The sequence below is a fragment of the Solanum dulcamara genome, chromosome 2 (assembly GCF_947179165.1).
Source record: "Solanum dulcamara chromosome 2, daSolDulc1.2, whole genome shotgun sequence".
Lineage (NCBI taxonomy): Eukaryota > Viridiplantae > Streptophyta > Magnoliopsida > Solanales > Solanaceae > Solanum > Solanum dulcamara.
The window spans coordinates 74,849,751-74,877,469 of record NC_077238.1 but is presented as its reverse complement, the minus strand read 5'-3'; the positions used below and the strand labels follow the sequence as shown (position 1 = coordinate 74,877,469).

Sequence of the window (27,719 nt, the reverse complement as noted above, 5' to 3'; positions counted from 1 at the left end):
AGCCCTTGGCCATCTTTCATGATCACCTCCCTCCAATTAAGGCTTTTTCCACCATTAAATTCAAGCCAAGAACCCTCCCCTAAGATATTTACCATGGATTCTGGGTTCTAAGAATCAAAATACAAGTAGGAGAGCGATTAACTTACCTTTTGCACGAAAATTGATGGAAATAAAAACAATTCTGGTACTTAAATTTGTGACTGTTCCGTCATAGCATTACTTACCCCGCGATAGCAGGTTGCACAAGAATAAAACCTTGGGATTTGAGTCACAAGCCCTCATTTTGCAACACACCCTCAAATCATGACACTTTAAAATCAACCCTTCATGCCAAGATCCATTACGAGAGCTCTAATCGGTTGAATTCGTTCCATAAAGCCGTACAAGCTCCTTAATGTCTAGACTATCAACTCAAGCTATCAAACTCAGAATTTAATCATCTATTCATTACCGAATTACTCCAAAACTCACCTGACTCAAATTTCATTCAAGTCTATCCTAGACTCAAATTTTTCAAGTTACTACTCAGATGTTTTCTGACCCAAATTTCTTTCCCATTGGAGTATCCATAACGTCGGACCATGTCATTACATGGATAAGTAATAATTGTTGTACAAATCTTTACATATTTACAACAAAGTCTCTTTTCTGTAATATTCTACAAGTCTAGAATATTCTAAGGACTTTCTATGCAAATACATGGGATTATAGAATCTTCCAAGAGAAATCCTCCACATTTCTCTAGAATCTTCCACGAGTGCTAGTATTTTGATAAAAATGTGTGTCAAGTGACACTTATGTGTAATAATTAGATTCATTCTCTAATCTTTTTCTCAGAACATATTGATTTGACCCAAAAATGAGGCCAAACATATTTGCTAGAAGCAAAATCTCGTATTTCTTTTAAAGAATATCGTTTTTTTCTAGAACAATTAGAAAAAGATCTTTTAACCAGTAAAAAATTTGGCTCAGTCATAGGATATCTATCCCAAAATTTTCTCTACTAAAAAAAAAAAGACGTGTACGAAGGAAATATAACATGTCATAATATTTACCCCTCTTAAATTATTGATTAATACTTGACAACAAATTTTAAAATTATGTATTTATTATCAAATTTATCCCTTCTTGGGTGGGCAACAAGCAATGCAACCCAAATTCTAATTTCCGGCCCTTTCAATTCACATTACAGTCAGATTTTCTTGCTCGACACCACTGTCTCTACCTCTCGGCCCGGCACTGTAAGTTGTTGTGTTCTCTCTCACGGAAAATACAAATACCCTAATATCTTTGTGTTACAATTCAAATTCTATGTTTCTGCTTCCATATTCGGCCTTATTTGCGCAATAATGTCATGAAATTTTTCTGTTTTTGGTGTGTTGATGATATGTATGTATGTAATTTGAGGTGTAAATGATTCCCCGGGAATTTAAGGGAAGAAATTGAGATGGGTGTTGTTGAAACCTGAGAAAAAATGATAGGGGTGTTGCAATTGATTAAATTTACTATAAATGATGATGCCTCAGTAGCAGCTAGCTGACTTTTGTTTCTTTTTTTTTGTGTGTTTTTTCTGAAGCCATATAATTTTGAATGGTTTCAGAGAAGGAGAGAGTATTTTGGGAAAAATTGAGAGATTATGTGAAAAGAGACTTTAAGAATTGCAGGGAAGGGAAGATTGGGTAATGGACATATAAGGGGAGCTATAACTCTAGACAGATAGTATATTACAAAAGTATAAGAGAACTTAAGATTATTTCATAAATTCTTGATCTCACTAGTTAGACTTCGTTGGCTCAAAATCTTGACTTTAGACTAGAGTTCTAACAATTGAGTAAACTTGCACAAATTCAATTCATATATCTAATTTGGGTTTAAGTTAACACTGTAATTAACCTATGGGATAACCACTATGTGCCATATAAAATGGATAAAATGGGCAGACCCTTTTTTACCCGACCCATTTGTCCCTGTATTAAAATGGTCAGGTTGAGTTATAACCCGGTTTTGTTCAACCCGTTTTCAACCCACCCAAACCCTATCCGCCTTTTGCCACCATTATTCAGTATATTTGTCTTGTGTATGCATATCTCTGGTTTTGGCTAGTTTTGTTTGTCCTCCCTAAATAAGTTAACAAGTCTGTACATTGCTTTATGATTTGCAGTTGCATAACTTGTAATTGTATGACTCATCCTTGATTGTAATATGAGTTCTTTTATTTCAAAAAATGAAGGGTTTTCAAAAGTGTTCTTTATTTGATGTAACACATTTTCATTCATCACTATAGGTTGCTGTATGACTGTACTTTTGAGCTGTATGAGTACCATTACTATGTCTCTTTTGATGTCAGATAATTCCTTATTGCAACCCCTTTTGCAGTCGTCATACACTTGTTCGGAGACTTTTGCCGGTGCAAGTGAGCAATTGTCCTAACGTTGTGATAGATCACTGAGATGGTCAGTTTTTCCAGCTGGCGCTCGGATCTGGTTACAGGTTCCATTCTCCAACACACATATGTAGTTTGGTTCTTTGCGGCTTCAATTAATCTAAAATAACTTTGTAAATCTCCTAAAAAATCAATTGACATCAGATGTCCTCTGCCCCAAAATTGGTGGAGTCTATCCAAGATTACCGTCCCATATTGTGAGTTACAAGAGGAGCACACTCAAAAGTCATGATTGCGTTCAGCCTGTGTCTAGAAAGGTTTATTTAATTTTTCTTCTTTTCTTATTTAGTAGTATTAGTTAGTATTTGCATAGTATCTTATTCTTCAATTTTAGCGACCACCTGGTTCTTCATTTGCTTTGTTCATTTTGTTATTTTGCTGTCGTTATTTTCCTTTTAATACTTCTTTGATTACACTTCATTTGAGTCGAAGGTCTACCGGAAACAACCTCTCTACCCCACAAAGGTAGGGCTAAGGTCTGTGTACATCCTACCCTTCCCAAACCCCACTTGTGGTATTCCACTCGGTATGTTGTTGTGATGATAATACATCTTAAAATGGGAGTTTTGGTATTCGCAGGTTCCTGGTAGAAGCATTACGCATTTATCTCTTGCTGGTCGTGCTGTCAAATGTGCTTCATTTGTAGAAAGAAACTATCAATCTAGTGTCAATGATGACGAAGATCCATTTTGGATAAATGCTACGAAGCAAGGTATCAGGTACTTCAATTGCATATGTGTGTGTAAACTAGAGCATTAAGTTCTGCAGCTTGATCTGATGACTTGAGGTTTTACTAGTTTCTCCGATATTTTCTCCTTGGCTTGAATATCCATTTTTAACAAATAATTTGCTTGGATATTATCTACCACGAGGTAGGGGTAAGGTCAGCGTACACTCTACCCTCCACCGGGTCGAGTACAAAATATCAAAGTAGGTATGAAAAAGGGAAACAACTGTGAAGAAAACAAAACAACTAATAAAGAAAAAGTAACAACCACAAAATAGTGCGATAACCTAAACACAATAAACAACCGATAATGATGGAATCAAAAGCAAGACACTATAAGAATAAGGCTAAACCCCTCAAAAAGCAAGACAACACTCTATACATACTAACTTTCTACCTGAATACGTGAACTCCACACTCTCCTATCTAAGGTCAGCGTACACTCTACCCTCCACCGGGTCGAGTACAAAATATCAAAGTAGGTATGAAAAAGGGAAACAACTGTGAAGAAAACAAAACAACTAATAAAGAAACAGTAACAACCACAAAATAGTGCGATAACCTAAACACAATAAACAATAGATAATGATGTAATCAAAAGCCAGACACTACAAGAATAAGGCTAAACCCCTCAAAAAGCAAGACAACACTCTATACCTACTAACCTTCTACCTGAATACGCGACTTCCACATCCTCCTATCTAAGGTCATCTCCTCGGTAATTTTGAGTTGCGCCATGTTATTATAAGATCCTCTAATAATATGAATTGTGAAAGTTAAACTAGATGAAATGTTTTTGATGATGTGTTGATACTGTTCTGAAATTTTATTTGTTAATGACTCAGGGCTGCAAAATCTATACTAGAATTCTTGGTTGAGCAGCCAAGTCAGCTGAAGTACATAGAATGGCCTGGATTTCAAAGCACGGTTAGTATGTAAAACCTTTTCTTTCTATTTGGTAATTATCATTTACCTTCTGTTGTGTGTATGTGGCCAATACAATGTGCTGATAATGTGTTATACCCACTTGTTATCATTCTGTATATTTGTTGCACTGGAGTAACCAGCTCTACATTACATGTGGCTTGTTACTTCAGGATACTCAACTGTTGGTCATCAAGACAAAATCACAAATGTTAAATATAGTTGACGTCCTTTATGGGCTAGCTGTTGAACTTGACATGTGGATGCAATGTAACTTTTGTTTTAGATGCAATACACTAATATGAAATGCTCTTATACATTTCCGTATATTTTCACAACCCACTACAAACACCAAAATTAAGGTCCATGAGATGGACAAGGGTGGGGCCAAGTGGACAAGGTAACCATGGAGTGCAATGGCTTGCGGGATGCATGGCACACGCCTGAGGTAAGGCATCCATGGGAGTGAGGGGCATGCTCGAGTGTTTTGCATTTTGCACCCTTAATGTATGTCTTGTTTCTTTGATTTGTTTATATTTTTTATTTCTTTTTACAATTGTCCTTACTGTATACGACTTTCTGTTTTGCACCTATTCCTAATTCCTCTTAGGTTTGCCACCTAATGTATGCATCATTTTCCAGCTTGCACCCTATCTATGTCTTTTATATTCACAATCAGAAAGGAATAATACTGTTCTCCCAATTTTCAACCCCTTTTTATGTTCACCTCACTAACTTCGTCAACTCTCTTAATCCAGATTAGATCCTTATTTAATTACAATAATTGATTTTCCAAATCCTTTGGAAATTCACACCCCAGAAGAAATTCATTATCTTTTTATTCAGAGGTATTGCTATCTTCACAAGTACATAATCAACCTCAAAAGCAGAATATTTAGCATAGTTTTAATTGAGAAGTCCTTGAAGAACATGTCTTTGTGAAAAAAGAGTTGGAGATGCTAGAACACGTCTTTGTGAAAAAAGAGTTGGAGATGCTATAAAGGGGATAGGATTAGGAGTGTGCAAAAGTCGAACCGACAATAAATCGAACCGAAAAAAATGTTATTGGGTTATTGCTATTGGGTTATTGGGTTAATGGGTTTTTAATGGTTTTATAAAAAAATATATCGGGTTATTAGTTCGATATTGGTTTTTAATATTGAGTAAACAGATAACTCATTAAGACAATAATAATTTACTACTTTACCCCTAAATAAATATTAAATAGTAATATCAATACCTTATTGGTTACTACATTTGTCTTCAACCTTCAATTCATATTATTGTCCTAGTTCTTTTATTTGTGTTGCACTTGTAGAGTTCTTTTCATGTTAGTCACTATTGTTTCTATTTTATGAGCATTCCGTTAAGTTATATTCTTGTCTTGTCACGTCAAATTGTTGGAGAAGTCATAATTATTTTATGTGCATTTTCTTGTTGGTTAACCGAAAGCCGAACCGTTACGGATCAAAACCGATAAACCGGAAACCGATAAAAAAACAACTTATTGGTTTGTTATTGGTTTAGCATATTTCAAAACCGAAAATCGATAAACCGAACCTATAATACATAAAACCGAACCGAACCGACCGATGCACACCCCTAGATAGGATATGAACCTATATGTTTCTATATTTCTCGGTAGTTGCTACAATGACATTGATATACATTATTCCTATCTTATCCTTGAGATGTGAAGTGTTTTGTGATATTGCAAAGGCTACAGTGCAAATAAAAAACATGATGCATACGTTAGGTGACATATTAGAACAAGTACAAATGATATCGTGCAAATGAAAATGATGTATACATTAGGGGAAAACCCACTAAGTATGAGGTGCAAACAAAAAGGGGTGCATACACTAAGGATAAAAAAAGCAAAGAACTAAAATTTTCTTCTCTCAGTGAAGTCCATGAGGTGGCCAAGGGTGTTTACACCAGAACATCAGGGGTGTGCCAATATTGGTGAGGTTAGGAACCCCCTCTATGACACGATAGCCAAAAAGAGGCCCACCTTGGTTGGCTATTTTCAAGGATGACTCACTCACTTCTGAAGAAAAAACACTCTCTTAAAAAAAGCAAACTAAAGCCCAAAACTTTATAAAAGATTTACTCAAATTCAAGATGATTTACATTAAGTCTTAAGGGCCTTTATATAGGCTTACAAAAGCTAAGAGAAGATGTTCAACAACTAATGTGGGACTAAAAGCCTACTTAAAATAAGGACACAACTAAGAGATAAAGATGACAACAGAAAATAAAATAACAACTAAGAGATAAGGATTGCAACTAAGGGGTCGTTTAGTTTAGTGTATAAAAATAGTGCTGAGCATGGTATATTAGTAATGCTTGTATTATTTATGTTTGCATTAGTTATGCTGAAATTATTTCTTATGCGGTGTTTGGTTTGATGTATTAAAAATTACATGCATTGCATAATTTCTAACGTTTTTATTTGTTTTTACAAAAATACCCTCCACAAATATGGTGGAAAGGATGAGGAAAAGGTTTGAGGTGCAATTGTGTCTTTAATCATGCTAATGCATGCATTACAATCCTTTGCATTACTAATATCATGGATTTTCATGTATTAGTAATACACACCTCAATACACAATAGTGTGTATAACTAATGCAAGATATAGGTTTAAAAAGAATACCAAACAAGATATTAGTAATACACAAAGCTAATGCTTGCATTATTTTTTCTATTACACTCTACCAAACGACCCTTAAGAGATAAGGATGACAACAAAAAGAAAAGGTGATAAACTGCTGCATTCTGCATCACTGTGCCATTAAAATGAGCTAGCCATGGAGTGCAAGGGTGTCGTTAGCCCTAGAATATGCTGCCATGGAGGAACACACATGAGATAAGGCAGCTTTGGAGGACAAAGCATATGCACGAGGTACTTTTTTCAAGCGCCCCCAGAGATTAGCTCAATTGACAACGGTTGAGGGACTTGCGTGTCTGGTCACATATTTGAGCCACGTGCCAAGTGAATTAACTCTAGTATTTAAGTGGAGAAGGGTAGAGGGATGGTCCTATCTTCCCCGAGTTTCTAAAGGAACGAGGCAGTTTGTTCAAGCAATGCATGTCATTCTTTGAAGGCATAGTGCCATAGCAACATGAAACATGCACAAGAAGTTTGGTGCATCAACAAGGGGGTATTTGGCATGTGGAGCGGTGTAGAATTATTTATGGAGTGCAGGAGGGTACATAAAGAAGATGAGCCAGAGGAGTGTTATGGGTTCACAAGTCGTTACGTGCACAACGTGAGGCATTAAAAAGTTCTAGAGGGGCTTGAAAGAGTGCTAGGATGTATAGTAGGAGTACCATGGGCAAAAGAGGTTGGCTTGAGTTAAAGTTGGACATTGGTCAAGGTGAAGAGTAGGAGGGAAATGTTGCCTACTCCTTTACCGAGAGGCTTAACTTGCTTGAGGCAAGCTTTTTGACTTGACTCACTGAAGCAGGAGCTTGTCACCAGTGTTGTAAGCACACTTAAGCCCTGAAGCGAGGCTCAAAATGTGTTGAGTGCTTCTCCTCGTTTTAAGTGCGCTTCAGGGTGATCATCAAGGTTCTAAGGCAAACGTTTCCTTGCCAATGAGTCTCTTTTGAAGATGTGACACTAAACAATTGATATTTCACTTTATCATATTTTTTTTAAATTTCTTGGTCATATATTAGTCATTCATGTTTATAATTATTGGTCTTGGACTAAACATATATATTTGTATCTTTTTCTCCCTTTGCGCCTTTTTTCATTAAAGCCCACACTTTATTTGTGCTCTGCGCTTAAAGCCCCAAAGGACCTTAGAGCTTTTTTGCGCTTTTCGCCTTTGATAACACTGCTTGTCACTTGGTGATACAATCACTTACTATATGATCATGCAGTAGCTTATCGCCTTCTCTTATATTTGTCATCCTTATCTCTTGGTTATTATCTTTATCTTCAAAGTTGTCATCCTTATCTCTTAGCCGTGTCTTTATCTTTTAATAGGCTTTTAGTTCCACGTTGGTTGGTGAACATCTTCCCTTAGCGTTTGGAAGCCTATATAAAGGCCCTTAAGCCTTAACGCAAATCATTTTAAATTTGAGTAAATCTTTTATACAAAGTTTTGAGCTTCAATTGCTTCTTTTGGAAATGTGTTCCTCTCCTCTTAAGAAATAAGTGAGTTATCCTTGGAAATAGCCAACTAAGGTGGCCCCTTTTTTTTGGAACCTGTCATTTAAGGACCTTTGGTAAAAACTATGCTCTTTCAACCGGTTTAGTATAGTAGTAGTTTCAAATCAATAGGAACCTATGGTGTGATAGTGGGGGTCCTAACCTTGCCAATATTGGCATAGTCCCGACGTTCTGGCATCACTCATAGGATATAGGCCATTAAGCATAACCATTCAACACTTCCATCTCACGCTTATGTGGAGATTGATGATTTCAAGGGTGAGATAACATGGATGTTTAACACGTATAAGGTGCTCAATAATCACAAGTACACACCTTGGAGGCATATGTGATGGAGGTAATTGTTGCCATGTATGCACATATTACTTTAGGTGTGGAATAGTATTTTATAGGTTCCTACATGATGGATGAGAGTGAAGTGTGCACTTTCTCGATATAACTGACACATCTCACCATACTTTGACAAAGAAGTAAGTATCTAACATGGAGAATGGCATATGCCACAAAGACCTGAGAGCAATTTAAGAAGTAGCTTAAGATATGGATCTATATAGTAAACATGGCATATGCGGCACTATGTAAGTTGATGGGCACGATATAGGAGTACATCAAGGAGTTAACCACTCTAATGTACCAGATTCCTAGTATGTTGATTAGGAGAATCTCTTATATCACTTAGAGGACAACATGGAAAGTTGGGCCAAGTGGGAGGTTACACCGTGACGAAGTAATCGACCTAGACGAGTTGTTGTGTTGGTTACAAATAAGAGACTACCAGTCCAAGGAAGAGGTGAGGCCGTCCATATTTTGGGTGATATGATAAAAGCCAAGATCATATGCGAGAAGGAGAGAGTGATGGCTATAGGCCAGTCATAATGGACGGTAAGCCAAGATGAGAATACAAGACCAATCCGATCATCTTTGCATCAAAGTGAGTTTTTTGCTACATATCCAAGAGGCTTCGTTTGTTCAAGGATTTTTCGAACTTGGTCGTCTCTCAGTGCAGTATTAAGGAAGCACGAGGGTAAAGGCCAACCAGAAGCAGGGATATGCATCTATGAAGGATGCAACTACATGGATTAATGAAGCTTGTGGATTCTAAGGAGTTGATAACAACTATGCGAGACATAGTAAGGAAGAACTTGTGCCAAGGGTGTCACGACATTAGGTTGAAGTGTGTCACGAGATGAAACAAACATGCGATTTTTCGCATGCCACAATGTTCACAAGGTGGTTAGTGATGGAGCCAAGAAGAAAAAGGAAGCCATTGAATGAAACAACATGGATGTGTGGTTGGCACACATTGTGGTGTTGTTCCAAAAAGAGGTTACCATCTAGGAACATACATGATGTAAGGTTACCATAGGAAGTGCATGTACCCAAGCAGGGAATAACACCTAGGGGAGGGGTGGGGTTATAGCGGCCCAGTAAGATGAGGCATGTGGCAGTGTTTAGAAGCATCTAGAGTGCACAGGTAAGATGGCCCAAGTGCTGGTTCTCTATGAAAGTGTCCAAAAGGCATCAGAGGCGCCTAGGCAGGGCCATGTTGATCGAGGTTATGGTTAACTGACCTTAGGGCCTCTTCATCTGACCATAGGGGCTGTAGAGGAGTCTTTGAGGACTCATAAACAAGTCTCGCACTAGCCATAACCAACAAGTTAGTGAGTTGAGTTATACAAGAGAGTCTAGGCAAAAGTGTAGTGAATGTACTCACTAAGCCTTGCACTAAAGGTTTGTGTCACTACACAGTATATTTTCTGACACTTCAAAATCAATCTTCTAGATTTATAGCCTTCTTCGCCTTGCATTAGAGTGAAGTTTATCCAGCATCTATAAAAGTTTCCTAACGTCGTGGAGCTATGCATAGTTTTGGTTTAAGTTGTTCGGTGAGTCTACTTATCACAATAAAAAGAAGTGCTAGAGTGAGTCAAAGCCACGCTGTGGAAGAGGTTTAAGCTAGGTCTGTTATGAGACAGTATATAACAGAGGGGCAACTAAGTTAGGTGCCTCATGTAAGCTTTAAATTGTATCGTGGTCTGTGATAACATGTTTCCTTTTGTCTTCGTAGAGCCGGGCTCCGGTTGGGGTGACGTAACTTCCCCTCAAGGTAAGGGACTAACTTTGAGTTTGTCTTGCTAGTGATTCCACAGTAATTCCACGTTAATTTCAAATAAAAAAGGTAAGTTTTGACCTATGAAGTAAAGTTCAGATTTCTTCAGTTTTATGTTGATTGCTGTTGAGTTATATGGTTTCCCATATCTAGTATAAAAGAGCATCCAAAAGGATCAATAAATTTCATTGGTCACTTCATCCGTTATCTCAAGGTTTTAGAGTCAACCTCTGGCTGTCTCATTTTCACTCTTGTTTATGGGTTCATATCTATTATTTGTTGTAATTTTAAGTGGATTTTACACATAAATTTATGCTCCGCGTTGAAAACACTGGGTTCAGATAAACCCAATAATATCAAGCTACTACCACCTTTGTGTTGAATCTTTGTCTCAGGTTTGGCAAATATGAAGTAAAGGCAATCATAAAATAGTGAAGATTGAGTTAAATTATCAAGAAAGTGAACAAAACTTACCACATATTGGTTTTGGGCCACATATTGACACGTGCTATTAAAACTAGTTCTAGTTTGTGATTCTGAGATAAAACTGCGGAGTTAGTAATTTTTAATGCTACTTTTATCTTACCTTATCCAAAAGAAGAATAAGTACTTTGAATGCTACTTTTGTCAGTACCTTTCTGCTGGTTTCTACCTATCTTTTTCTAATATAAACATTAACAGTGGTCGCTCTCTCTTGAAACCAGTCTATACTGTTCATCTTCATTTAAACACTGTTGTGTGGCAGCATTGGTACTCTTCTTTTTTGCTGAAGGGAGATAATGTCACCTGCTGGTGCATTTAATCCCTGAGTTGAATCATTATGCTGGTAGTTTTAGTAAATTTTCCTTTCTCTCAAGTAAAGTTGCTCATTTTATTTGTTGCACTACACACACGGCTTATAACAGTTCAGTGTGTTAATATCTAAGTTTGCCTGAAAATAGCTGGAGCCATAGCTTTTCAAATAGAAGAATTTTTGGATCAGGGTGGCGCCTTTTGAAGTTTCTCCGCTGCTGTATTTTGACTTTCAGAAGTTAATTGTTGGAAATCATCTTACATTGAACAGTATCTTCCATTTTTTTGATGAAGGGACAAACTATTTTACCCAAGTTCTTTAGTTCTTGAGATTCTACTATGTGCTAAATATGATGTTGATTTGCACTACGTGCTTGACTCATAAATTAAGCATAGTTTCAAAGAATGTTCATCCTTTTTTTTTTGGTCGAAATCAATACATGAGTAAAACTAACCCTTTCTCCGTTTGCTTGCAGCTGAAAACTGCAATACTGGCACTTGTTCTAGTTGGGCTGTTTATCATTGCTTTATTGTCGGTTGATTCTGCGTTGTCTTACATGTTGGCACTATTTTTGCGGAGACCAACATGATTCAAGAAATAAGACTGATTTTCTGGCATCAGGCGAAGCCAACTTATGCTAATGGTGCTCCATGTATTTTTTCACTTCTGGCATAAGGCTATGCCCGAGAATACAAGATCAGCCAAACTTGAGCAGCATGAGACTTGCAGCTTTATGAGCATCTGCTGAATATGTCACCACAGAGGGGACCATTACGAGAGTATAGGGTTATACTTCTAGAACTACTGCTATGTATGGTGGTATGACAAGAGTGTACATCTATGTCTTGCATTGTAACAGTGGATATTGATTACTCATTTGTAGCCTTTCTTAATCTGATGGTAGACATGTTAAACATGTTAATGGTTCTCTTGACTAGCTCTTTGCATCATGTTTACTAGAATTGGCTTCTTTCCTTGAAGCGAGAATATAGGAGGTGGTCATCTCGCATTACCTTATTCCACACAGAATCAAGATAATTATTTCATCTTGGATTGTATGTGCAGCCTTGTGAATATCAGACGTATTTGCACAAGTGGTCAGGGGTGAGTCATCTAGACCTGGTAAGCTTCCTCGACATGTCTCTTAAGTCCAAGATAATCCTATGAAGTAAACATATGCATGCCTGCTCTACAATAGCTGCATGCAATTGTGCTTGAATGTTAAACTGAACAGAACTGATGTTGTGCTGGAAGGCTAAACTGAATGTGCACCTGTGAACATGTAACTGGAGAGAGTTGCAACATGACAGTGACCTATGTTGTGTTTACTCCATGATTCAGAGCATCGATGAATTCAAGGCTAAGACTGCTAGCTAGTCCCTGAAACTGGCCACTGTCCGGTGGCAAAAGCTGGCCAGTCAATGAACCTGCATGTGTGGTTCTGGGATGATGCCAAGGTCGCTGGTTGAAGTGATCATCCGCTCACTAAATGCAATACACATAATGCAACCACATAGGGGCAGAGTTGGGTAGGGCCACCGAACCTCCTTTTCGTCGAAAATTATACTTTTTATACATGGTTGAATCTGAAGAGGAGCCTTGGAGTAACTGGTAAAGTTGCTGCCATATGACTATGAGGTCACGGGTTCAAGCCTTGGAAACAACCTCTAGTAGAAGCGTAAGGTAAGGCTGCGTACAATAGACTCTTGTGGTCGGGCCCTTTCCCGGACCCTGCACATAGCGGGAGCTTTAGTGCACCGGGCTGCCCTTATACATGGTTGAATCTTCTTTGACTTTTTCGCGAGTTTACTTCTTTAAATTTTAACCCCTGTAATGAAAATTCTGACTCTACCATTGCAACCACAATGTTCATTATCAAATATGATATGTAAAACCATGCATAATATACCTGTGTAGGGCTGTACAGGACAAATCGATAAACCGCACCAAACCGATAAACCGAACCAAATCGGAAAAAAAATCCGACTAGTGGTTTGGTTTGACTTGGTTTGGTGTTTGGAAAAAAAAATTCGACCATTAAAGGGTTGGTTTGGTTTTAACAAAAAAAGTCAAATCGAACCCAAACTGACCTGATTATAGATATACTACTTTTAAATTATGTTATACATAAAAATATTTATTAAAATGTAATTTATAAATATTTTTAAATTTTTTTTCATAATTTTTGTTTTCTTTGTTACATTTAGATTTGGACTTGAGAAGCCTATTTAAATAATATACAAAAAAAGCCCATCTTATAAAGTTATATTATAAAGTTAAAACTTCAAACAATGTTCTTCCTCCATCTTATATGTTGATATTTTGTACTAGAACTCTTTTTAAGAAGCACTGCTCTGTGTTTTTTATTAGATACTATGAAAAATTCGAGAAATCCGAAAAATTCGAGAAAAATTGATATCGAAAAACCCGACTTTTATTGGTTTGGTTTGGTTTATAGATTTAATAACCCGACACAAATGGTTTGGTTTGGTTTGTACAAAATTCGAACCAATCCGGTCCATGTACACCCCTATACCTGTGTATGAAATATTCGACAATGCAACTTTAGAAAATCATACAGTAAGCTAACTGAAGCTCAAACTGATCTCAACTATTCGACGAATATTTCTCACAAATAAGGTCATATTCCATGCTTTTCTACTTGCAAACCTATGAAAATTATGCACCAAAATTGTATACATATAAGATTGATAATCAGGTTTAAAATATCATAGAAAAAAGGGAAAAGAGGAAGGAGAAGAAAAAGGAGGCGACTTTTTGTAAACAAAGTTTCGAATGAAAAGGAGTGAAATCATAACAATGAAGAATAAGAGAAGCAATGGAAAGGAGAAATTTATACAATTAAAAAGATGTGCTTTAGTATTTATGTGCATTTGAATAATTACGATGGAATGAGTATTTAAGTGTATTAATTGTAATATAAGTTATTTTAAATGGATAACTAAGGAAAAGTTGAAGAAAAATGAAGAGATTTAAAGAAACTTACTATAACTACCTTACTTTTACTTTCAAAAATAGATTTTTATTTTTACTTGTCACTTTTAAACATATTAAGAAAAGATAATTTTTTCTCTCTATTTTACCCTTCACATTAATTAGTTATTCTCCAAATTATTTTTTCAAGAACTAACACCATACATCAATTAATATAACCAAATAATCAATAAAGTGGTTGAGAGCTATGTGTCAGGTTTAAATTTTAGCAAAAACAAAAATACTAGATAATTCTTTCCATATGTGCTAACATTGAAATAATAACGTAAATCATATTTGTACGTTTGTCCCAATAATAATTAAAGATGTCAACACATTATCTACCACAAAAATAAGGAACAAAGTTTCTCCATATCCTTATCCAATCACAAAACTAATTACACCAATGGCCTTGGACATCTTCCTTCCTCTTTGTCCATTGACATTTTTGTAATTAGCCATGAAAATCCTAAGCATATTCATAATGTCTATAATGTTGTACACTAATTGCCAAGCAATTAGTACTAACCTCCACCCTCTAATCTTGATACCAGGAGCTGGTGGAAACCAATTAGAAGCTAGGTTAACTTCAAAGTACAAGTCTACAAGCTTGTTGTGCAACAAATGGTATCCGCTAAAAAAAGATAGTGAAGGTTGGTTTAGGATATGGTTTGATCCAAGTGTACTTTTGTCACCCTTTACAAAGTGCTTTAATCAAAGGATGAAGCTTTATTATCAAACACATTTAGATGATTATTATGATGCTCCTGGTGTTCAAACTAGGATTACACATTTTGGTTCTACTAAGCCCCTTCTTTATCTTGATCCTTATCTACAGTAAGTTAATTAAGTACCACTTATTTATTTATGAGCTTTTCTTGATAATATATTGAGTGCTTGGTCATTTATTAATTATTATTTTGGCATAATATGTAAACACACACTCAAATTTGATCACAGTTGGTAAATAAACGCTCTAACTTTGAGTATGCACATCTACGTCTAGACACCTCAACTCGTCTCTATTGTGTCAGTTAAGCACTCAACATTGGTGTCCACGAGACATGGTGAGAACAAGTTGGAATGTTTAGTAGCCAGTTGAGACCAAGTCGAGGTGTATAGATGTGCACTCTTAGACAACCCTGTCGTGTCAATCAATAATTCAAGAAATTCCATAATTTGTTTAGTAGATTGATTGCCTTGTAGTAACTATTTTTTAACATGTATGTACTAAATATGTTTAGGAAAATTACAGCATATATGGAGCCACTTGTGAAGGCTTTGGAAGAACTAGGCTATAGAGATGGAGAAAATCTGTTTGGAGCACCATACGATTTTCGTTATGGTTTAGCTGCAGAAGGTCATCCTAGTCGTGTTGGTTCGAAATTTCTCAAGGACCTAAAAGGACTTATAGAAAATGCAAGCAATTCAAATGGAGGTAAACCTGTTATTCTTGTTTCGCACAGCTTAGGAGGTTTATATGTCCATCAACTACTCGTTCGGAATCTGAAATCCTGGAGCCAAAAATACATCAAACACTTTATAGCATTGTCCACACCATGGGGAGGAACAGTTGTGCAAATGCTCACTTTTGCTTCTGGTTACACACTTGGATTGCCTTTAGTTAATCCATTATTAGTAAGGGAAGAACAGAGAAGTTCTGAAAGTAACATGTGGCTTTTGCCTTCTCCAAAAGTGTTTACCTCCAAAACACCACTTGTTGTTACCCCAAATGTTGGATACTCAGCTCATGATATCCCGAAATTCCTAAAGGATATTGGGTTTTCTCAAGGGGTTATGCCTTACACATCGCGTATTCTTCCCTTGGTTGACAATTTTTCATCTAGTACTTTCCCTGATGATCAAGTGCCTATCACTTGTATAATTGGTTGTGGGATTAAGACTCCAGAGACATTATTGTATGGATCAGATGGCGATTTTGATAAGAGGCCTGAGATTGTGTATGGGGACGGAGATGGAACGGTTAATATGGTAAGCTTGTTGAGTCTTGAATCAAATAAGAGTACTCACCAACACCTTGAAGTCCTTAAGTTACAAGGAGTTTCACATACAGGTACACTAACAGATGAAGTTGCACTTGAGAAAATAGTTGAAAAGATTTCTTGTATTAACTCTGACATTTCACTAGTTTCAAAAGCTTGATGACGATTCATTATATATATATATTTCTTATTGTATTTAGTGTACTTGCCCGTGCTTCAGATGGTTCTCAACATGTATAACACCATGAACATGATATCATTCTGTACTAACATGTGAACATATGATGTACCAGTAACTACAATATGTGCCGAAGAGGACGTAAAAATGTTGTATTGTTGGGCTGGTATATTTCATGTAAGGTTCTTCTTTTGTTGATCTTCGCGGTGTCTATGATAGTCAAATATTAACAGAATGACACCCTAATTAAGCTGATTTCAATCAACTAGTTGTTTGAAGTCGCCCTCTAATCAGATGTTTGGATGGTGAGCTATACTCCGTGAGGAGACAAAGGGGGTAACATATTTTAAGTCATACTCTGTTTGATGGTGAGCTATACTCCGTTGTTTGAAATCGCCTTCTAACGAAGATATTTTAAGTCATTAACTTATATATGTGATGAACGATTGAGAACACGCACAAAAACTTTTCAAAAAATTGAGCCGAAAGAGTGTCTAATAGTAACACTTATCATGTGTTCAGGTACTCAATAAGAAAATGTGTTGTAGTTCGAATGTCTAAATGAAATACACTGCCAAATTTAAGGAGCTTTTGATGCTACTCTTTATTCCTTGAAATAACAGGCTGCAACTTATAAACTATATTGGGAACTAGGAAAAACATTTAACCTTGAAACAGACATTAGATATTCCATATAAAATAAAAATACAGTAGTATTTTTCAAAACATTTAAAAGATAAATATATCAACTATTTATGGTCTCCTCCATGACATTCTGAAGCTGTCCTCTGTCCATGACATAGCTGCAAGCCCTTTGGACAAATGAGACAGTTGTGTTCAAAACTTCCCTGAACCCCTTCCAAAGTCCTGTTGAGCTCTCGAGGCACCGATCCCTCCAGGTTATTATATTCCAAGTTCAGAGTTCTCCATGAAAACCCGAGTCTTGACCAATATTCTGATGGAATCTCACCTGAAAACAAGTTATGTCCAAGGTTTATTTCCGTTAAGTTTGGGTAAGTAATCAAGTTCACAGGCAAATGACCATGTAGACGATTGGCATGTACGTCTAACGTGCAAAGCTGTGATTCTTTATCAGAGAATTCCACCACCTCCAACGTTGTGAACTGGTTTACTGAAACGTTTACGTGACTTAAGTCAGGTAACTTGAAGATCCCTTTGTTTATTCCTCCTGAAAATCTGTTATCACTAAGGTCTAATGTTCTGAGATGTCTAAGTTTATTCACTGGAGTGATGTGTCCTGATAGCAAATTGTGGCTTAGTGATAGTGTCTTGATTTTCAATGGGAATTGTGGCAAATTCCCATAAATTTGGTTATTGGAAATATCAAATGAAGAGAGTTGCCATAAACCATTAAGTTGAGGAATTTTCCCTGTAAATTCATTGTTAGACAGGTCTAATTGTGTCAAACTTCTAAGTGATGTAATCGATGAAGGGATCGAACCAGATAGCCTGTTATTCGAAACATCAAGAATTTCAAGTTTTGTAAGGACACCAATGTCATTAACAAGACTACCAGAGAAAAAATTCTCATAAAGTTGAAGACTTGTTAGTTTCCTCAAATTAGTAATACTCTCAGGAACTGGTCCTCTGAACTTGTTCCTGCCTAGATTCAGAGAGACAAGTTCTGTTAAGTTCCCGATGGACGATGTCAAGAACCCCTCTAGTCCATCACCTTCTAGATCAATTTCCATTATCCGGCTCGTGGCATTAGTGTCCACTAGATCAGGAACTGTGCAAAGAATTCCCAAGAAACTTGCCCCCGTCGTGTCACAAGGGTCTAAGTTGAAATCCCAACTACGAAGGAAGGAATCCGGGGTTATTGAAAAGGGGTCTATCAACGTCTTGATGGCTACTAGAACTTGAATATCAGACTGTAAAGTTGTTGCATTGACAAAACATGAAAGTGTATGAATGAAACTTATGTATAGACAGGAAATGAAAATGGGATTAACTAGTCTAGCCATTTTGTTTAGAGAACTTTGAGTGATTAAAATGTATCTTGTTAAAGCTCCTTATATGAATTGTTGTGAAATTTTTTAGGTAAGACATGGAAAAAGTGTACATTTTTTTGTACAGTGTCATGCAAAAATGGATTCTTGAAAGTAGGTGATAAGTTGAAGAGTATTTTCAATACACTAAATATGTACAAGTTGATCATTGTAAAGTTGTGAAAAGTAAGTATCGAAAGAGAATTAGGACCAAACGAACGTTCTTTCTTAGCTTACTAAATGTATATATCAAAAATCATGAGGTCGTTAAACATATAATACACGAAGGCACATTTAGGATTGGACTGTAGAAAGGGAGAGTTAAGAGTATTAACATAACAACAATGACAACAACGCCTCAGTTCCAAACAAGTTGTGTTCAACTATATGATTCTTCATATTCCATTTAAGCTTAACTCCTATCATCATCACACCAAATAAAAATAAAATCGAGCAAGTCTCTCTAACCTTGTGTTTAGACTTGTATTCTTGAAATCCTACTAGGTCCTCAATAGCCCAAGATGGCAATGTGATATTTGACAAAGGCTGTTTTCTCCTGCATTCGAGAATAGTTTAACATCAATGTCCATATTGAATAGCGAGTCAGACATAAATAACTATTAATTGGATAGATACGATCAATTTATTCTACACAAGAAAAATTCAAAAACAATTCACCCCCGTTTTTTTTAAAATAAAAATATCCCCCTTCCTTGGATTAGTAGTAGGACGTATATATCAAAAGCTAAGTGTAAAATTTAAATGAGATATATCTTCTTTTTTTTCAAATTCAAAATGTTCATAATTCAAGTTACACTTAGGCTATTAAGAGGTTATATCAGAAATGTTTAACAAATAAATTTTATATTTATTTGGACTGCTACACACCTCAGGTTTATTACTTTTTTCAAATTCAAATTCTTTGGAACAAAAGAGGTTCGGCTGGGTATTGATCAGACCAGGCCATGAGAATAAGAGGGTCCTTTCGAACTTGCGCTCTAAAGCTGTCTTTTTGAGGAAGACCGGAGAGAACCTTTATGACATTCTTGTGGATAAAGCAGTCGGTGAAGCTTTTGGACCTTGAACCCCTTTCATATGACGGGAGTTGCCGGTGTATTGGGCGCTGCCAAAAACTAATGTGCCTGGACGAGAACAAGAACTTTTGTTATATACGATTAAATATCATGCATGGGTATTATGCGAGCGGCCTAACGGCGATGAAGAATAGTTATTGTAGTTTGAGTCCTCTCGAGGACGGGCCCCCTTTTTTTTGGGAAAGGATAGTGGGTAGGGCTTATCTTCAGAAAAAAAAAACATTACCCTTTGAGTAGGAACTTCCAACTATTTTGCAGCAGCTTTTATGTTAACATGTGTTACAGAGACACCAAATAGGGGAAAAATTTAATAATTCCAAATATAAATCAGCGCTTAAATAAGCATAATTATTTAAAAGATATCATCATAGTAGCAGGTCAAACTAAAACAAAAAACCTTTTCTCACTAAAACGGATATGATTGATTGACTAATCCTTCAAAATTTAATATTGGTTCATTAGAATCATATGTAAAAGCAACATCCAAAAGAATATTCGAACTTCAAATTTTTTTATTTTTATTTTTTGCATTAGTATTCAATTTTTTGAGTTAAAAGAGACCATCGTTCCATTTCAACATGTGAAGAATATTATTGCCCCATCCTTAAATATTAAGGAATAAAGTAAAATATGTTAGCAATATAATAATTATTTTAAAAGATTTACGTGTATTTTTCGTTGGGGATTTTTAGGAAAAAATTATCGCATATTCCTCCGATTTCTTATAAAAGATATTCAGTTATTTAGAATAGAAGTTAAAGAGGATATTTATGTTCGTCATGTTCTTTATATGGACATTCGAGGCCAGGAGTTCATTTCCTTGAACCATATTGATGAAAATTTGACTTCACAAGAAATTGCACAAATACAGCTGGTGCATAAGCCCTGAGAGGAGAAATTATAAACACTTTTTCATATTTTGTATCTGGAAAACACTTTTCCATTCTTTGTATCTGGAGTACTTCATTTAATTTCTTCTGCGAAATCTTTCATTTTTTAAATTTTTTTATTGTCTTTAGTATGATCTGGCTTCACACCTATGTGGACAACAAGTTACTTAACAAAATAATATATTTTACATGTGATCCTTTTATTACTTAGTCATCCAACTTGATGAGTAAGTATTATCTTTTCTTTGTCCCAAAGTTTATCACTTTCAATATTTTTACAACAGTTATTTTTTCCATTCTTTCACTCCCTCATCTTCTCTATATAAATGATCAAATGTCTCTATTATTGAGAAAAATCAATAGAGAACAATCAACCAAAGAAAAATAAAAAGCACTCTTCTTTTCAATTGTCTGTAGTATTTATATTTTATTATTTTTTATATTATTTAATTAATTAGAAAAGACTTATTTATTGTTAGAAAAATATTTTACACTGTTGAAATAGTTTACGAGGACAGTGCCAAGACAACTCAAGTATTATTATATATCTTATTTAAAATATTATTGTAGTAATATTTATTTTAGATTTCAATATTATTATTTTGATAATTATATTATACTGTATTTACGCGTATATCCCAATATAATTGACTTTATATTACATGTTGGAGACAATTGTAATTGCTATTAATATGTTTCTTTTTTATTTACCATAGGAAATGTTAGGGATGTCTTTATACTTTGAGAGCAATTGTATTCCTTCTTGATTTTAAAAATAATAATATTATATACATTTTTCTACTTTCTGGGAAAGGAAAACAATTTATTCCTTCTCAAAAATGTGTTTTCCTCTTTTATTTACGTTATGATTTATGAATATCTAGAATTGGGGGAAATTTGACTCATTCTTGAAAATGTATTTTTCTTATTATATTAACTAGTATACGTACCTGCGTGTTTCACGGTCAGTTATTAATGTAATTTTAAATACTGATTTATTGACAACTTAAAAATTCAACCTATTATAAAATGGTATTGTAAAATTTACATTAGAGAATGTTAGCATTTTTTTAATTAAAAATATAATACTTTTCTTAGAGAATGTTAGCATTTAGCACCTTACATGTTATAATAGAATACTTATGAAAATAAATCAATATATAAGCTTAATTCATAGTCTAAATTTGATAATAATTATTTTTAGCATTATTACTTTAACACAATTCATATTATCTTCTTGTTAGAATAATAAAGATATAAGAAAATTTAATCGTTAGATTAAAATAAAATGTAATTAAAAAAAGTCCTATGATTATGATAATGCAAAACTTAAAACTAAGAAGTTTTAATCACTTGAATATCAAATTGTAGACATGCTATTCAAATTTTTAAAATTTTAATTTTTCTAAAAATCATGCATCAATTACATGACATTTAAAAATAATCATATAATTATGTGGTATTTTAGTACGGTTGTGGATATTTCTTTTTATTTTTTTTGTTTCAAATGAATTAATTTAAGTTTTTTCGTTTTTTTATTGTTGGACAAATGTCCATTTATTTAAATTATTTTTTTATGTAATTTTTTGTTTCATATTTTTTTAAAAAAACATTTCAAAGACTCCAAATCTTATTTTTCTTACATTGTTTCAATTTTTTTAAAATAGTTTATTATGTGAGTTTTCTCTTTTTAATAAAGTTCCATAATCTTAAAATATAATTGGTGAATTGAGATTCAAAAGTTCATGATAAGATCTTCAAAGTCCAATAGCAATTGAAACACACATTTACAGACACGTATGATCGTAAAAACATGATAAAAATCTTTAATCTTTTTCGTAGATTAGAAAACTAATTAAATAATCTCTCTCTTAAGAAAACTAAGATTTTTTAAAAGAAATAAAAAAAAATATGTGAATGCTACAACAGTTTTAGCCATCAATTTTTTTTATAAAAACTTCTATTTTTATAAAACATAAATCTTTCGAAGGTTTGTCCTATAACTATCAATTTTTTGTAGATTATTTGGTAGTTTTTAGGAACTGAGGATAATTGGATTCCTTTTTTGAAAGGTATTTTCCTATTTCATTTACATTAAGAATTTTGGGATTTATTTTTTTTCCTTTTTTTACCTACGAAAGGAACGTTGGCAATAATTGTGTTTCTTCTTTTTTATTTACGAAAGGAACTTTGGAAATAATTGTTTTTTTAAAAAAACAAACTTAATACAATTTAATTATTGTTTGTAAAGTGCTAAGTCCATTTTAATTTCATGTAGGAATTTAGATTATTTCTTGAAAAAAGAATTTTCCTGTATTTATTTAGGGATTTTAAGAAAATTTTCTTAACTTCTTTCAACTTACGTTATAAATTTAGGAAAATCTTTTAAAATTTTATTTTGAACAAAACATAATTTAATTTCTTCTAGAAAAGATATTATATTTTAGGGATATTTATTTTACCTAATATTTTCTACATTCCCTGATATTTAGTATAACTAGGAAACAGAAAGCAAACCTGTAAGTAGTTGGAGAAAACCCAATAAACTTGCCATATCTGACAATTTATATTCTTTTTAAAATTTTATTTTATACGAATTCTTGACTCCGCTACTATTGTGGCATGGCTAGGGTTTAACAATAGTGGAATATTCTAATCATTCTACAAGATTCTTTTTTTTTTAGGTCAAGTAAGTTCTTAATAATTGATAATTCAAGTCGTGGTAAAAAATTGATATGAAAATTTTAATTTATGGTACAATTTGGATAATTGTGGAACTTTAGTAGTTCTTATTCCTCCTTTCAACATATTGATTATGAAAAATTAATTAGTTTTCTTAACATATACTATTAATGAAATTTTAAGATTCATGTTTATGTTTTGATCAGGTTAATCAAGAATGGTTTGGTGCAATTATTTTTGCGATCATTGTGCAAGATTTATTCAACCCTATTATTATGGTGACTTAGTGTAAGTTAGTTTTTATTTTCTTGAAAATTTGTTTTTTCTTCTTATGCAAGTTTAATTCAAGATTAATTCTAAATATTTGTTTTTCCCTTGACACTGCAGATGTTGTAGTTTATGTGGGAAAGTCATTCATGAAGACAATTTTGTCAAAACTATGGCACGCCAGGTTTGTCTTTTTACTCAAATTATTGGTTATTGATGTTGTTTGTTTTGATAAAATTGTGAAAATCTTTGATGATTTTCGAATTATAATTCGAAAAAGAGGAAAGAAAAATTTGGTATAAACAATTTTTCTTTGCATATTCTCGTTGAAAATATAATTTAAGAAACTAAAATGTGATTTGATCACTCACTAATAGCCTAAGTTTTCATATACAGATCGAATGATATGCTAAAGATGGGAGCTTTTATATCAGAAATAATGGTATCTCCAATTATAGCTCCTTTGAAACGTAAAATATATCTCTTCATCATCATCACTAAATCTTGCTAATTCTATTAAATCAAAGAATTATGATGTTATCTCAAATAAACTCCCCAATACTTCCACCCTAATAGCGAATAAGGAAAAATAAGCACATCTTATAGAACATAAGAGGAGTTAATTACTTGTTTGGTCATTAAGTTATAAAATTTATTAGTGAAGTCGTTTTCTTTATTGTAATTTCAATAATATCCTTATATATGCAGAGTAAGAAAATTGATCCTGAAATAGAGAAAAACTATGAAGAAATGGTTGAGGAAGACACAGAATATGGAGAGAATAAAAATTACACAAAGATAGAAGAAGAATGTGAGTAAGATCCAATTTATCATTAGGATGAACGAATTGCAAGGACATATTTTTATGGGTTAATTTTATCACCTTTAAATTCGATTATTGATTTTTTTTCAAGAATCTCAATGGTATTTTTTCTTTTGAATTTAATTCAGGTAATTCAAGAAGAGTTTGGTGCGATTATTGTGTGAAATCAATCAGTCCACCACAGTATTTTGTTAACAAAATGTGAGCTTTAATTTATCTTATCCAACGTTACTTTATTCTGTTCATTTTTATTTATTTATTATATTAAAGTCGATGTTCATTTTTACTTGTTCAGTTTAAAAAATCAAGAAATAAATTATCACTTAGTTCCTAATTTATTTCTTAATGCATTTCTCAAAATATTAAATTAATTAAATTCAAAAAGTAATATACTAAAATTATTCTTCTATTCATACTTTTAAATAATTGTATCAAGTCAATACTGAACAAGTAAAAATTAACAGAAGGAATAATATATACTCTTTATGATTATTCTAAATATTTTTTCCTTCACATTCTAGATGTTGTTCCTACTGTGGAAAAGTCCTCCTTGAAGATAATTTTCATTTGATGGCAAGACAGGTTTGTCTTAATTTGATGCAAATCAATATTAATTTATTTTCGAATCCTTGTTAGTTCTGAATATTTATTTTAATTAACCACGAGCGTCATTGTTAATTTGTTATTACTTTTTGTTTTTTTAATTTATGTGATATTATTTGATTATATATAAAATTTAAGGAAAATTTATAAAATTTATGGTTTAAAATAAACTTTAGATATTTATATGATCTATATATAAATTATTTTATTAAAGGTAAAAGAAGAATTTTAAAGTTAAATTATCTCTAACTGTAAAAAATTGACATTCTTATTGGGATATAACAATTAAATTTACCCATATATTATTGAGAAATTTTAATAAATAGCTTAGACGTGAAACATAATAGGATTTTCTTAGCTAGAGTTTGTCTATTTACCAATTATAACTATATTTTAATAGTTAAATATTTTTCTTTTGTCTATTACGGTTTTTAAAATTGCCATATACAAATCCTTTTTTTTAATTAATGGAACATATTTTCCGATTTTAAAAAGGAAAGAATCCCTTAAGTTATGGTTATTAAGAGTGATTAGAATTCTTAAACAAAATCAACTTCTTGTTCAAGAAAACCGTATTGATGTTTGTATTTGAAGTGATTGTTCTGTAATTCATGCTTTATTTTACAATTTCTTCGTTTTTTTTTTTACTAAACTGTTCTAGATTTTATGCTATTTCTGAGAAATTATATTAGGTAATGTTACGGATTGATTAAAACATGATGAATATCAGTAGATAGATGTTCTTACGAAAATAGATTGTTATGTAATTGTAAATAATGTATATGTATAACGATGATATAAAGCAACAAATGCAACTTATACAGTTAAATAAAGTAGAAATGTTGACAATAACGTATATATACATGAACAATTGTTTATCGATTTCATATACAATTTTTATTCTTATATTGTGTTTGGATATTTAATCATTTATAATTAATTATTTGTACATGTATAAGTAACATTTGTATATCGAGCATAAAAAACTGGAGTTATTGGAAGTTGGTTTTGTCTATTATAATTTTTGTATAATGTAATTGTGTGTCCTATTTGTATATAATTAAATGAATTTCTTTTTGACATTTTACAATTCTATTTGTTTGATTATATTTTGTATCATTAGTAATGAGAATAACTATATAAACAAGTAGCATTCATGTATCTAGTGAATCTGAATATTTTTTCTTCAATTTAATTTGTATATTTAATTGTTTGTATAAAGTCTTGTCTATACATATATAAGTAACAACTATATATATATTGAATAGCAATATGTAGTAGCGTTATACTGAGTTTGTATATTATAATGCTTGAATAATTAATTTGTAAATCTTAGTTGTATATACTTAAAAAATTATGTATAATTAAATATGTTTGTCAATAATTTATAATATTAATTTATTTTTTTAACTAAAACAACGATTTCTGCGGTAGCAATTATGGTAATGCATTCAGAAAAGTGGAATGATGAAAATTGTTATGTAGATTACAATATGGATGGTTGTGTGTTTAAGGAGCACGCATCGTATGAAGAATTGTATATTCTAATTGGAAATCAAGTTGGTGTTGATTTGAATGCAAAAATAATGCCAGTGGAATACAAGGTTGAAGAAAACAAAAATCAATAATGATACATAATGACATGGGAGTTAGAGTGTATGTGATTCTCAAGAAATTTATAAATTATTTTTACTTAATACTTGTATAATGCTCAAAAAAAGAAAATTATATAACTAAAACTTAATACTTGTATAAATGTTGTTTGACATATATGCATAATCCTTTGAATATGTATAATACTATGGAATTAAACTGATACATATACAACTAAAAATAAATTAATAGAAAAATAAAAATACCTCCTTGTCACCACAACCACGTAGCTCACTTGCATCATCATCATATTCACCATGAGTTTTGGAATCATCTTTACTAGAAGATGTTTCTTTTGCTTTCCTTTATTTTTGTTGGAAATCGTAGAATCGGCTTTAGAATATTTTTTTGCACTTTTTGTTAGTTCGACACATTCGATTTCGATTTCTAAATTTTTTCTTCAATGATTTTAGGGTCATTGCAGAATTTAGACCTAATCTCTTCTTCTGTTTTATTTTCAGACATGGCTTTGGATTGAGCAATAGACCCTGCAGATTCTTCGAAAACTTGAGTTAGACCCAAGGAAAATGATGGATGTTGAATGAAATTTGGTACATGCAAATGTATACCTCTAGTAATCCATAATGAGGGATCTTGTTCATCCATGTGTTACAATGAAAAATCCTGATTTTACTGAGATATTGCAAATTTTAAGATGGAAAATATGAGGCAAAGGAAAGAAATCGAAAAAAAAAAACCAAATATAAAAGAGATTGAGATTTACTTGGAATGGATTCTTCAAGATTTGGAGGGGAAATGATTTATTTTTTAAATTTTTTTTTACCGTGTTGAGAGATTCACGGAGAAGATGATCCTTTTGGAGAAAAATAAGGAGTTTGAGGGGAGAGAGAAAGTTAAAAGCTTTGTATAAAAGTTGAAAAATCTTGATTTGATACAACCGCCTAAAACTTTCAGACGTGGGACCCACCTAATAGCTAAACTCTTAAACTATAACCCTTATTTATAATTATTTTAAATTATAATTATATATCATAATTAACCCTTATATGTTAACTTAGTCATTTAATTTTTTTCTATGTTTTTAGTTAGACTATGTTGAGAATAATATAAGGACGTAATGTCATGTAATTACATTGAATTACTACTTTCTCCATGAACAATAATTTCAGGATGATTCCAAATAAATTTTAAATTTTGATTCATGGTAGAAGGGACCGCACCAGCCATATCGATCCATGGCCTCCCAAGCAATAAATTGTAACTAACATCTATGTCCAATACTTGAAATTCCACTACTAATTCCTCGGGTCCAATTTGCAATGGCAAATCAATTTCGACAATGACTCCCCTTTGTGTCCCATCAAAACCTCTAACCCTTA

The 27,719-nt window shown here is 33.2% G+C and overlaps 4 protein-coding genes across 13 annotated transcripts; 3 read left to right on the top strand and 1 right to left on the bottom strand.

The window, feature by feature from the left end:
- Positions 1 to 1,099: 1,099 nt before the first annotated feature.
- On the top strand, positions 1,100 to 12,120 carry LOC129880743 (uncharacterized). Of its 4 annotated transcripts, none has more exons than XM_055954924.1 (7): positions 1,101 to 1,241; positions 2,377 to 2,490; positions 2,588 to 2,700; positions 3,023 to 3,162; positions 4,016 to 4,097; positions 4,457 to 4,542; positions 11,659 to 11,747. In XM_055954924.1, exons 2-6 carry the CDS (start codon positions 2,451 to 2,453, stop codon positions 4,496 to 4,498), a joined length of 417 nt encoding a protein of 138 aa, XP_055810899.1. In that variant the 5' UTR covers positions 1,101 to 1,241; positions 2,377 to 2,450; the 3' UTR covers positions 4,499 to 4,542; positions 11,659 to 11,747. The 4 variants fall into 4 exon arrangements, with proteins under 4 accessions (XP_055810897.1, XP_055810899.1, XP_055810900.1 ...); XM_055954925.1 differs by lacking the exon at positions 4,457 to 4,542 and adding an exon at positions 10,349 to 10,387 and having other exon boundaries at positions 11,659 to 11,741; XM_055954922.1 differs by lacking the exons at positions 4,457 to 4,542; positions 11,659 to 11,747 and adding an exon at positions 4,268 to 4,449 and having other exon boundaries at positions 1,100 to 1,241.
- Positions 12,121 to 14,519: 2,399 nt separating this feature from the next.
- Positions 14,520 to 16,379, top strand: LOC129880741 (lecithin-cholesterol acyltransferase-like 1). 2 transcript variants are annotated; one of them, XM_055954919.1, is made up of 2 exons: positions 14,520 to 14,830; positions 15,433 to 16,379. In XM_055954919.1, exons 1-2 carry the CDS (start codon positions 14,638 to 14,640, stop codon positions 16,338 to 16,340), a joined length of 1,101 nt encoding a protein of 366 aa, XP_055810894.1. In that variant the 5' UTR covers positions 14,520 to 14,637; the 3' UTR covers positions 16,341 to 16,379. The 2 variants fall into 2 exon arrangements, with proteins under 2 accessions (XP_055810894.1, XP_055810893.1); XM_055954918.1 differs by having other exon boundaries at positions 14,520 to 15,014; positions 15,422 to 16,379.
- Positions 16,380 to 16,937: 558 nt separating this feature from the next.
- LOC129880742 (receptor-like protein 35) lies at positions 16,938 to 18,380 on the bottom strand. The gene has a single exon (XM_055954921.1). The coding sequence runs from the start codon at positions 18,341 to 18,343 to the stop codon at positions 17,108 to 17,110; it is 1,236 nt and encodes a 411-aa protein (XP_055810896.1). The 5' UTR covers positions 18,344 to 18,380; the 3' UTR covers positions 16,938 to 17,107.
- Positions 18,381 to 22,875: 4,495 nt separating this feature from the next.
- LOC129877070 (uncharacterized) lies at positions 22,876 to 27,018 on the top strand. Of its 6 annotated transcripts, none has more exons than XR_008763469.1 (7): positions 22,876 to 23,040; positions 23,240 to 23,321; positions 23,421 to 23,484; positions 23,697 to 23,770; positions 24,009 to 24,111; positions 24,252 to 24,324; positions 24,645 to 24,878. XR_008763469.1 is itself a non-coding variant. In XM_055952572.1 (7 exons), exons 3-7 carry the CDS (start codon positions 23,450 to 23,452, stop codon positions 24,757 to 24,759), a joined length of 372 nt encoding a protein of 123 aa, XP_055808547.1. In that variant the 5' UTR covers positions 22,876 to 23,040; positions 23,240 to 23,321; positions 23,421 to 23,449; the 3' UTR covers positions 24,760 to 24,878. The 6 variants fall into 6 exon arrangements, 4 of the variants coding, with proteins under 4 accessions (XP_055808547.1, XP_055808541.1, XP_055808534.1 ...); XM_055952572.1 differs by having other exon boundaries at positions 23,697 to 23,742; XM_055952566.1 differs by lacking the exon at positions 23,697 to 23,770 and adding an exon at positions 26,841 to 27,018 and having other exon boundaries at positions 22,878 to 23,040; positions 24,645 to 24,705.
- The last annotated feature ends 701 nt before the right edge of the window (positions 27,019 to 27,719 follow it).

Coding starts and splice junctions, on each gene's coding strand:
- LOC129880741 (XM_055954918.1), top strand. CDS start 14,638: ATGAAAATCCTAAGCATATTCATAATGTCTATAATGTTGTACACTAAT. Junction 15,015..15,421: donor TATCTTGATCCTTATCTACA/GTAAGTTAATTA, acceptor AAATATGTTTAG/GAAAATTACAGCATATATGG.
- LOC129880743 (XM_055954922.1), top strand. CDS start 2,451: ATGGTCAGTTTTTCCAGCTGGCGCTCGGATCTGGTTACAG. Junction 2,491..2,587: donor GCGCTCGGATCTGGTTACAG/GTTCCATTCTCC, acceptor AATTGACATCAG/ATGTCCTCTGCCCCAAAATT. Junction 4,098..4,267: donor GGCCTGGATTTCAAAGCACG/GTTAGTATGTAA, acceptor TTGTTACTTCAG/GATACTCAACTGTTGGTCAT.
- LOC129880742 (XM_055954921.1), bottom strand. CDS start 18,343: ATGGCTAGACTAGTTAATCCCATTTTCATTTCCTGTCTATACATAAGT.
- LOC129877070 (XM_055952559.1), top strand. CDS start 23,251: ATGGTTTGGTGCAATTATTTTTGCGATCATTGTGCAAGATTTATTCAA. Junction 23,322..23,420: donor TATTATTATGGTGACTTAGT/GTAAGTTAGTTT, acceptor TTGACACTGCAG/ATGTTGTAGTTTATGTGGGA. Junction 24,325..24,644: donor CAGTATTTTGTTAACAAAAT/GTGAGCTTTAAT, acceptor TTCACATTCTAG/ATGTTGTTCCTACTGTGGAA.